Here is a 12172-nt window from a genome sequence, read left to right as displayed (position 1 = left end):
ACCACTTAGTAAATGCCATGTTTTACAACTTCATGGAGATTTATTGCACCTTTCTGGGTGGAATCCAGCCCAGAAAATGACTCCTTCATTTTACACTTCTTTCCCTATGATAAACACAAATATTATTGCTGCCATTAGTCAGGACTTTTTGTGGGTTAGAGACTTCAGGGAGGCACAGGAGTTTTAGGCAACTTTGTCTTACTTGGGAACGAGCACACTTTTGTTGTGGAAATGAATGTTAAATTTTAAACATTTATTTTACATGTTTTTAAAAATACAATTAACATTTGGAATTAGCACAGTGTCAACACCTGCCTTGTAGCTTTACAGAGATTTTCTCCCTTTACCAGCAGGGTGGTAGTCATGGTGGTCAAAATCTTTAAGATGTTGCAATCCAACGATCACAATCCAAGCCCTTGTCTTTTGTACATGCATGCAATGTCGAAGCACATGCAAAATAAGTGGGCCTTAAATCATGACACCATGTCTGCCATCTTGCAGATTCTGATTCCTTCTGCAGACACCACTGTCTACCAAAAGATTTCCTATATTATTCTTGAGAGATAATAAACTCATAATAGTTGAGAATTTCTACAGAGGTTCCCTTGCTGGTGTTTTGAGCTTACTGGATGCCTGAAGGTTGCTTGTGTTGTTTTCTGTTCCACATTTCCATTGCTTTTTGCTATTCACATTTCCTAATTTGAAAAAGTCCAATGGAAGAGAGACCTGAGAATGTCTTCCCTTGGGATTCAACTGAAGCAAGGACAGCCAGGAAGAAAATAGATCATCAGAGTCATAACTGCATAGTGAAAGACTGGATATCCTCATACTGTGTATCCCCATCTATCTCATAGCTAAATGAGTGCCAGAACCTCACATTCCACCCAAGAGAATTTCACTGGAATACTTTTCTCCTTTGAAATAAGTTTCAAAAGCAAATTCTTGTTCATGAAACAGAATGATAGCTGATAGGAAAAAACACAGGAGAATTTTTCTCAGTGGCACCATCTTTAACTATTTATGTGCTCAATGGACCAATCTTTCCCTATAAAATCTTTTTTTTTTTTTTTTAAGGAGAAGGAGCCCAGGCAACCAAGGTCAGCCTCAATGGGACCCAACAAGCTCACGTCAGTGTAGATCCTAACCAGACGATATCTGGACTTCTCTATTTACTGTCATGTTCTGAATTTTTATCTGAACCCTTTTTGGTTACAGGGTCCTATACTTCAGCCTTTCCTGCTCTTTCCCTTAGACTTTTAATTGACCCATTACATTTTATAAGGATAGAGAAATCATGTGGAACATACATACCTATCAAGTTAAGCCTGGAATGAAAGTCAAATGCATTGACTCCCTGGTCAATATGGAAAGCTGTCATTGTTAGGCAAGGACTTAATTTTTCTCTCCAGGCTAGCACCAATGTCTTGGTGCTGCTGGTTGTCACAGACAAGAATGCATCTAAAGATGAGCTGTACAGAACTGAAATGAGACAGAAATGACATTTGAATGAAGTTCTGCATGAAGCAACAGTTCTTATCTTGGGTTGAGTCAGTTGTGATGGGTCTGCTATTACTAGTTTATATAATATTGAATGCTGAGTAAATCAGGACATTTTTAATCAGCATAACTTTAAGATGAGTTCTTTCATAAATCCATCCCATCTCATTTCCATATTAATGAAACCTTGTATATTTTGTAAAACCTTGTATGCATGATATATTTAAATTGAGATATGTGTGTGTGTGTGCATGTGCGTGTGTGTATATATATGCTGTGGGTATAAGTTTGCATGTGTGTTTATGCATGTGTGTGCGTGTGTGTGTGCGTGCATGCATGCTATAGGTATATGTGTGCATATGTGTTTATCCATGTGTGTGTGTCTATACACAAACACAATTTCAATTTCCATGGCAGCTCACTTATACACAACTCTGTCAGAAAATATGTAAATGCAACATTATAAATGCAATGCACATATTTCTAAACACATTTTATTTTAAAATGTGCATTTTAAAGCACATTTTGGTCTGAGTTAAAAATTGAATTGCAAAATTCAGAAAAACATCCAATTATTTTTCCAAGTATGCAGTACTATAGCCAAAGAGATAAAATCAAGAAAACAGTTTAGAAAATGAGTTACTGATGTAGTTGTGCTGAATCCTTGTAAATAACATGAAATTAACAAAGGTGGGTGGATGCTATCCTCAAAAATTACTCACTGCTTGAAAGGCAGTGATTTTATACCACTTCAGATGACCTAACTGTGTCTGTCACTTTTGGATTCTTTCCTCACAAACAACATGGTTACTATTGCTTTTTATCAGATTTGGAAAATCTATTTAGCCATAAAAAACTGAAGTTCAGCACTAGTGGAGAACATTATGTCACCTTCTTGAATGAGACTTCAGGGGCTATTCTCTCCATCCTTTTTTCTCCTTCTGTTTATTTTCTAATGAGATGAAGACTTAGTAGGTCCAAATTGGTTAATTATTTTCAGAGCTGTGAGCCCTTCCAGAAACCTAGGGATAACTTTTTTGAGAATGGTAAGGTAAAGACGTTCTTATGGAGCTTGATTCCTGGAGATTGCATTCATGCAGTTTTCTTGCCATTATGAAAGTGGTTTGCCACTGCTTACTTTTGGGTTTTTATTTTTTTATTTTTAATTTCCCAGTCAGGTCAACAGCCCTGCTTAACTGGCAAGATCAACAAAAATCAGCTAGGTGCTGCCACCTGGTGTGACGTAGTGAAGGTTTGTGACTGGCTTCACCCTGGCTATTACTTGAACATGAAGGCTACAAAGCGGAGATGCAAGAACCCTGCTCTTTGATAAATTAGTGTTATTGCATATACTAGAAAAGTTGTTACTAGAGCAGAAAAGCAGCAATGGCCAATTACAGGCACATACACACACACACACATGTATAGTAGCTAGCCAGCCATCTATTCATCTCTCTCTCCCCACGAACAAAACTTGCATTTCCTTTTCACACCGGGGAATCCTACTAGTCTAAGAGTTGATCACCTCTCAGTGAGAGAGGTGGCTGATATCCATGCGCTGTTATTGTAATGGACCTGTCTGGTCTCAGGCCATCTGTGCCTCTCACAGGACCCATTCTATGCATAATTGATCAGGCTTTTAACATTCTAATGTTAAGTCAGATTTTAAAAATACTTTGTAGCAGACCTACGAAAGGGCAGGTCAGATCAGTTTTTAAGCATCCTGTGCTGAATCCAGCTTCTGTCCCCACTTAGGTCAATGAAAGATATGTCAGGAGCAGCCAAATCAGATCTTCATGAACACACATCCTAAACTAACTTTGCTTATAAATTAGCCTGATGGTGAATGAAAAGTGCAAAAATTTCCTGATAAACTGAGGAGGGTCAGATTACTGATCAGGTTGACTCAGTATGAAATAAATTTTCCATACCTCTTGAATATCCCTTGGAGTTTTGTGATTTAAAAAGTGTTCCACAAATGTTTTTCCCCAACATTTGTCATTTTTCCTCTGAAATTTAAAAAAAAAAAAGGGGGGGGAGAAACCAGATGTTCTAATTGTTCCTTTATTCCCCAAGCATTCACATATGTGGCTTCACCATTTTCCCATATCAGAACTAGATTCCCCCCCCCCATTTTTGACAGATGTTTTGAATCTCTGCCAGGATATAAGTCAGCGTAGCTCACCCTGGAATCTCTAACAAGTAAGCATTTGTTTCAGGGAGCCCTCATGAATTTCAGCAACCTGAAAAATGTATGGGTGGCATGTTCATAGATTGCCTTTTTATGTGCTCATGTGCAAACAATTTAAGAGCATACCTTAAAAACCTAGTGGGTAAGAAAGGACCCAAATAAAAATCTGAAATTCAAAGCAGTTATGTCTCTGCAAGAATGAAACATTAAAATAAACACATTTGCTATCAGAAGGCTAAGTATTTGGAAAATAGATTTGTTATATGCTTCTGAAATGTTTGCTTTGCAGTTTTTGTGGTGAAATAGAATTTCTTAAAAAAAAAAATTAAAGGCATACTTTAGCAGTACAGCAGGCCTTAGAGACTTTTATGAGAATAAAATATATGTTATGAGCCAACTAATCTTTACAATTCTACTTGTTGCTGACTAAATTAAGCTGTAAATCAACTTCCTTGGAAGATGCCTGACTGGGAAAGGTGATGTCGGAGCAATTTTTGCATCAAAAGCATGCATGGCAAATTAAAATGCTCTGCTGCCTGAAGAAAAGATGAAGAAATTAAACAGCAGAAGGTATTTTCTTAGAGAATGATAAAATCAGAATTGGAAATAGACATGTAGGCTATTAATTTAACTAGTTTGGGCTGAGGAAATACAGAACTAGATAATTCATAACAGAGGAATAGCTACCCTCTACATGGAAACCTCCAGCAATGGAGACCTCTTATATGTAATGGCTAGCATATAAAATAAGTTATTTTTAAAGAATCATTAACCCCCCCCCAACCCTTGCAAGTATCTCGAAACAGGTTATGAAGCATAGAGGAAAAAGGGTACAGGCCTCTGCTCTTGTCCTTCCAATCCCGCTAACTATCCCATGCTGTTGTGGGGAAAATGCCCCCTTTCAGTGAGGGGCCGAAGCAATTGGAGATAGATGCAACAAAGTATATTGGCACATGCAAACTACAGTGATCACTGGACTCCCCACCAAAGAACTGCAGAAGAGCCCCAAACAAATCCAGGTTACAGATTATATGCAGCTGGGTTGTTACGCTACCTAAGAAAGCTAAGAAAATATTGTAAATCACAAGATAAGCCTTACACTGAATGTCTTTGTGAAGAGATTGGGGATGACCTTGTTATGGTGTCCCCGCATCCCTTCACACTATAAGGATTCTATCCTTTAGATGCCATCATCATGTTCTGTAAACCATAGTGTTTATTGTATCTGCATATTTCCTCCTTTCACACCATTCCATTCACACTCTAAAGAAGGACAGTGGCCTGGTTACCATTATCTGCCTCCACTCCAGGGTCACGGTGCTAGCTGATTCAACGTGTAATTTTATTAGTTTTCCTTTACATCATGCATGAGCTATTTCTAAAATAATAAAGAGCATAAATGAAGAATGAAATAGATTAAACTTCAACAGAAAGGATAACAATCACCAAGGTGGGATTAATCCATTTGGAGCACAATTTGTTCAAATCTGGATCTCTCCATGACCATAGTCTTTAGGGGCATAACACTCATGGGCCTAAGAACCACCATTGATGAAAATATTTCATCCACATCTAATTTAAGCCATGTGCTGTTGTTTACTTTTTTTAAAAAATCCAACCTCTACCTGTACCTTTACCTGTTTATTTTGTAAACAAGTAAATATCAGGAAAAAAAAATCCCATGATTAAACTTTTCACATCTAATTTAGGTTTGAATTGGGATACAGAAGAAATTTGTCTTTCATTTTTACCAAGACTTTTCTGATTCTGTACTTTCGAAGTAACTTTTTCAAAAATAACTTTTTTTCAAAATAACTTTGAAATAACTTTTTTTTCAAACGAACTTTTTCAAAAAGAACTTTTCTGACTTTGTACTTTCAAGGCAATATGCAAGACATAACTCAACGATTCTATGACATTTGTTTCTTTTTTTCAAAATTTCATGTTCTAGAGTTTGTCCAAAATAGATTGCAATGTACAGTATAGAGTGCATCCTTACTTCAGGAAGAGAAACCATTATGAACTTTGGCTTGTATGGCAGTAGTAACTCCATTTCCCAGGCACAGTTGAACAGAAAATTATGTTGCCCAACAGCTGATGCCTTTCTCAGAAATGCTAGGGCAATTTTGCCATTAGGCAGACTGAAGAATCCACTCAGGAATCAGAAGCTTGGGACTGAGTGAAAACCCCCACTACAACCACCTTGATTTATATGGCATCAGATACTTCAATGGAAGATCTCCAGGTTGCAATCTAGAAGTTACTCTCTCTCAACCTAAGAGAGAGGGATGTCATCTGGTTCTTCTAAGCCCCCAAACCATCATTTTCTCTTAGAGACCAACATATGGCACAATGTCAATTTTTCCCCTACCCCAAATGCAGTAGAGGATAGTGCCCTATCACCGACAATGAAATTGAATGCCCAGCTTTCTCCAGTAGATGAAATGGAATAGGAGACAGTCTTGTCTTGTTCCTTAGGTAGTTAAATATCTTGGGCTAGTCCAGATAGATGGGCATTTTTTCAATAGGGATAGTTTCCAGGACTAGCATTTTCGCATTGTGATGGGACTACAATCCTCAGAATGCAAATGAAATCTCCACTATTGTTCCTTTAAAATATTTGAGGGTAGAAAAAGGGGTTTTTTAGATTTGTTTATCCCTTTATTATTTTTATAAGTAACTCAAGGTGGCGAACATAACTAATACTCCTTCCTCCTTCTATTTTCCCCACAACAACAACCCTATGAGGTGAGTTAGGCTGAGAGAGAGTGACTTGTTAGATTGCAACCTGGAGATCCTCCACTGAAGTATCTGATGCCACATGAATCAAGGTGGTTGTAGTGAGTTTCTTCACTCAGTCCCAATTCCTTGCCTATTTTAATTCCTGGAATGAGAATCCAAGTATGCCAATAGCAGCAGGTACGGGAATGAATAATAGGACAGAGCAGAACAAGAGGAAGATGCTGCGGTTGTCTTTTCTTAAACTGTACTATGAGATTTAAAAGATCCAACAGATATCTCCAGGTTGCAACCTGACAACTTAATGTTGAAATGAAAGCTTGAAATTTTATATTAATGGGGACATTTTTATGGCAGAAAAGGAGTGATAACTCTCTGTCAGTGAGAAATTTATTAATTATTCAGATCTGAATAATTTATGTCATTTATGGAAAATGCTTTTTCATTTTAGAATTGAAAGAGCCACTTCATAATATGAAGCCTTTCAGAAATCATTGGTATCATCTTCAAGCTTTGGTTTAAAAGTGAGCAAATGCTGGAGTTAAAAAGAATATAAAACTACTGAAAGAAAGAGGTCAGGTTTGGGGGTGCAGGGTATTTTAATGAATCCTTCATTCTGGAAACCATCAGTTGGAAATCATCTGTTCTCTAACTTATTTCTACTTTTGACTTGAAATTTTGAAGGATGTGGTGGGCAACTAATAATTTATAATCAGGGCAAAAAAAATTAAACGCTAATGGGAAACACATCTATCACAGCACTCCAAATCAGAGAAAACATTTGTTAAGATTTCCCCCCTCTCCCCAGATCAAGCACCTTTCTTCCACCCTCAAAAGCACCATACAAAAGACAATTCCATCTCTGTCATCTTGCCTATTTTGACCTCCCCTTGTGGAGACCAATGTCCCAAAGGGTTTAAGTGAAGGGCCAACACCTCTTTATCCAGATAAGGCTGAAATGTCTATTTGTCCTTAGTTTTTGGGAGTTCTCTTATAGCCTTCCATTTAAGACCTTCATGTAGCATTTTCTGAGAAGGTAAATCTCAGCTTAGATTTACTTAGAAAGTAAATCTAGTCCCTGGCAAACTTTGTTCAGGTTCATAAGTTTTGCAAAATCAGGCCTAGCTGGTACTTAAATGGGAGATGGCCAGAAATTCCCAGGGCTGTAAGCTAGGCTAGAAAGTGAAAACATCTGAGAAGGCAGTGACAAACCACTTCTGTATTGTCACCCATAAAACTGCATGGATGGGTATGTTGACCTTGACTTGAGGACATTTTAAATCTTATATTTAACTGGGCTTAGGAGATACACATAAATTTGCCATTTAAAAACAGGATTTCATCATTTCAATATTCTGTCTCACAGCACAATATATGCCAAAGGTAGTGCACAAGATTAAAAAGAGGTTTCTTTTATTACTTCTCAAATGTGTACCTTGCCTAATCCATTCTTTATCATGGATTTTGTGTTTTAATGTGTAGCAGCATTTGTGATATCCAGAAACCAGCTCCTGCCAATTAATTGTCACTGTCACATTTTCATCTTCAAGAGAACTGGAAGGTCTTTCAAACAATGAAATCAGGGCTGTGTTGAAGGCAATTGCTTGAACCTAGAAGGGAAGAATTAATTCAATTTTTTAACCAATTCTCAACATTTCAAAATGACCCATGATTAGCAGTATCACACAAATGCTTCACCTTTGTTAGAAATTCATAATTTGTAGGCATTTAAATTTCATATGAATTTCATATGGCTATTTTGTTCTTTCAATCTTAAAGGAAATCAACCCTGATTGCTCATTGGAAGGATCGATAATGAAGCTCAAGCTCAGATATTTTGGTCACCTAATGCGAAGAGAGATCTCTTTGGAGAAGACCCTGATGCTGGGAAAGATTGAAGGCAAAAGGAGAAGAGGACGGCAGAGGATGAGATGGTTAGATAGCATCACTGAAGCAATGAGCATGAAACTGAGCAAACTCAGGGAGGCAGTGAAGGACAGGAAGGCCTGGCGCAATATGGTTCATGGGGTCACGAAGAGTCGGACACGACTTAACGACTAAACAACAACAACAAATTTTGTTCTTATTACAGTTGTTGTTAATGAAAGTTCAGGGAAATGTTTAGGAGAGACAATGGGAATAACTTAGATCTGTGTATCTGGGCAATATGTCTACTTTAACAAGGGCCTGAATATCAGAAAAAGAGAAGAGGACCCAGTTAAAGTCAATGATATAAGCAAAGCCTTGGGCAACTCAAATCAGTTTTGTGTGGCTCAAGAACAGGAGCATTGAGAAACAATTGAGCTCAGTTGACATTTACTTCTGCAAGGGAAGAAAACCTAAATAATAGAATTGTGAGGGAACTATTTCAAAATATGCAAGGAGTCCACAAGGAATGCCATCCAACCTCTGCTTAAAATCTGTAAGGAAAAGAAGTCTACTATGGCAGGATTATAGCTCACTGGTAGACCAAATGGTTTGCATGCAAATATTGTTCAGTTCAGTCTCTAGGTTCTCCAGGTAGGACTGGATGGACCGTAGCTCTAGAGAGCCACTATGGTATATTGGTTAAAGTGTTGAACTATGGCTAAACATGTCCAGGTTCAAATCCTTTTGCAGCCATGGAAACTCACTGAGTGATTTCAGGCCAGTCTCTCATGCTCAACACAATCTATTCTATAGGATTGTTTTTGTGGAGAAAATTGTTCTGAGAAAAACTGAAGGACAAAATGCTATGGACAATACCTTGTTATCTTTATTCCTCACCAGAAGAAAAAGCTGAGTATAAATCTAATGAATAAATATTAATCATTATAGCAGCTTTCTATGTTCTTTTGAAAGCAGCTACCACCTTTGAACATCTTTAGGTTTTCTTAAAGTTTAACCGAACTCGCTTTTCTTGGAGTGTGAAAATGATTGTTTGGCTCCCACTCTAACAAAAAACATATTTCTTCATCATAGATTCAAATGTTTGAAGGTAAATCATATACTTTTCCTAGCTAAATATAACCTCCTCCACTCACTTTTCTTCACACAAATTTGCCTACAAAATATGTTTTAATGTGATCTTTTGTCTAGGAAGGCAAAATAGCCCACATCATGAGGTCTACTCAAATCTGTCAGATCCACACCAAGTTTGGCTACAGCTCCACACTTTCCAAACAGACTTGCTTCCAGCCTGCTCTTGTACCAATCCTTGAAGGGAACTTTCTCTGGTTTGTACAATGAAACTGTTAGCATTGAATGTATAGCATTACAACCAGATTTTATTGCACCATAATTCTAGATGTTGTGCCATACTTGCCTGTCCACAAACATCTCCCATTGTCAGAATAGCTTCATTTCCATCATGAGGATTATACCAGTAGTTCATGCATGTCACTGTTCCCTCAAAGCCTTGAAGCCTGTATTGACATGAGAACCCTTTTTTGAAATTTAACTCTGCAAAATGGATCTCTTTGTTTGTAAATGCAACAGCTACCTAAGGGGTGGGAGAAGGAGTGGGGACAGAAAAAGGCGAAAAAATAATATTGGTTCAGAATCACCATTCCTGTGCCATTGAAAAGTCGTCATCATCATCATCATCATCCACCTCCTCAAAAATTGTGCTCCATTTCCATCAATACATCAACCTACCTTGTTAACATTTGGTAATGCAACCAGAGAGGTTACCCAGAGGTCTTTGGGTTTCACTGCTTCTGTAGTGATTTGCAGCGTCTTTTGTAACTTTAAACTTTCTCCCCAGAAGCCAAGCAATCCATTCCTGCTTACAGTCAAGTATTTGCTGGGGTGTTTAAAACATATTACATTCTGAACAACATCTTTGTGAATCGTTGGAAGAAACCGGAGATCTTTCCATTGGGGGATGACTGACAGTTTGGTTCGTTCATCTCTTTCATATAGCTCAAGAAGCACAAAGGAAGTCAATTTGTCCCAATCAATAAGACCATCTCGGATCAAGTCTATCTTATCAAAGAGCTCACCATATTCTTCCTTAGTGCCTTGCTTAATTGTTGCAGACATTGTATTGACAAATGCTTCTCGAGTCATCAGACCCCTGTTTCCATTGGATTCTGAGGCCTTGGAAGAAGAACAAAGTAAGAAATAGGGTTTAAAGTTTGCTACATTTTAATTGATTAAATTAACAGTAACTCAGCAATCTTTTCCTGGACTACCATCATCAGTCTTCATTGAAATCTACCATATTTTGTAGGGACATTAAACAATATGAAAATTATATATGAACCTATTCCACATCTGGGGCAGTTTCAGGGGTTGGCACAACTAACAGCTTGTAAGTAAGAGGCAATTGTTGATTCACTACAGCTGGTCCTTCTGTTAGGTGGAATGAGCTAATCATTCTGATAACAGATGTTGGGAGATGAGAGAAAGACATTGGAACAGTGTTTGTTTAGGTATTTATTTAAATTTAAAAGACTTATATGGCCATATAATGCTGGGCTGTGCACAGCTTGGCTGCTTCAGTGCTTCTGAAGCTAGCCTGTTACCTTCAGGTTTAGTGGAAAATGCTATCCTGTAGGCAGTGTTGAAAAATGGTTATTGCCCATTCAGTTGGCTTGTGTATTTAAAATGTGATGTGCGTGTGTCAGCATTGCAAGGTAAACCAGACAGGAAGCACAGCCAGATGCACTAATCCTAATTTATTGTAAGGTTACATTAACAGAATCTTGCAAGTCTGAAAAGTACATTTCTCCCCCCATCCCCTTTACAGCCCAAGAAACTAGGAAGGGTCCCTTCTGAGCTGCTTGCCCTGCCCACTAACCAGCTGCGGGCTAAGTTGCCTTTTATCTGACCATTCCCTTGGCTGTGTTTCTTCTCCCTGTCTCCCAAGGTCATTCCCACATGCCATTACAGCACACCCATTTGGTTCCTCTAGCCAACAAAATGCCTTTGCCCAATCTTGTGACCCATAGAATATACCTTCCTCCTTGCTGTTAATGCCTGCTTCTTTGTCCTTTCCAAACAAACAAACAGCTTTGATTTGCTTTGTCTCTACTTCTGGACAGTGATAAAATTGAGGCCCAGGGGAAAAGCAAATGTGCTGTGGCAGTGCTGATAGGAAGGGATGATCACAAGAAGCCCATGCTGAACAATTTGCCTAGTACATCCCCACCCTGTAAACATTTCAAATCAATCCTGTCTCACATGAAAATTATTGCCCAATATTTTGATTATCAAGTGGTGAGTGGGCTTATAGCAAGAGGACCACAATCTCAGTCTTGGGACCATACATGCCACCCAAAATCCTTTGGTACAGTACCCAAAACCTCTTCAAACACTGTCAGTGCTTAATGCAACAGAAGATACCAATTATTACATATGGGAGAGTAATCATATCACCCATCTTTAATTAAATGAAAATTGAGTTAAATATAAATGCAATTCGATTCATTTTCATATTTTATGGTTTTCATCCATTTCTTTTTCCAGGCCCTGCTTATTTTAGGACTGTGGCACTCAAAAATCAAATATGAGTCTTGGCCCACAAGAAATACACAGCTCAGCTTTATGGTACTCTTTTGAAGGGCACTTAGTTTAGTGTGTATATGGAATGGAAATAAGTTAGGAGAAGAAGATACTGAATTTAAACTACTATATTAGATTACATTTAATTGTATTTACTTTCTAGATATGCACATTTACTCATGAGATGGCCTATTGAACTTACTGGGACCTAGTTCAAAGACATAAAGGGTCCCTTCCTTGAAGTAGTGTCATCAGGTA

At 38.0% G+C, this 12172-nt stretch overlaps 1 protein-coding gene across 1 annotated transcript in view; it reads right to left on the bottom strand.

Moving 5' to 3' along the window:
* Positions 1 to 12172, bottom strand: part of WDR49 (WD repeat domain 49) — a 90590-nt gene that overhangs the window by 63997 nt on the left and 14421 nt on the right. Inside the window, 4 exon segments of the mRNA XM_088132217.1 lie at positions 1312 to 1479; positions 7863 to 8037; positions 9732 to 9908; positions 10064 to 10507. Of these exon segments, the coding sequence (XP_087988343.1) occupies positions 1312 to 1479; positions 7863 to 8037; positions 9732 to 9908; positions 10064 to 10507 (964 nt within the window).

Source organism: Python bivittatus, unplaced genomic scaffold, assembly GCF_059951505.1.
Source record: "Python bivittatus isolate LINGU-HERP-01145 unplaced genomic scaffold, Pbiv_v1 ctg000980_np1212, whole genome shotgun sequence".
NCBI lineage: Eukaryota > Metazoa > Chordata > Lepidosauria > Squamata > Pythonidae > Python > Python bivittatus.
The sequence above is the reverse complement of the archived record's forward strand: the minus strand, read 5'-3'. Positions and strand labels throughout refer to the sequence as shown.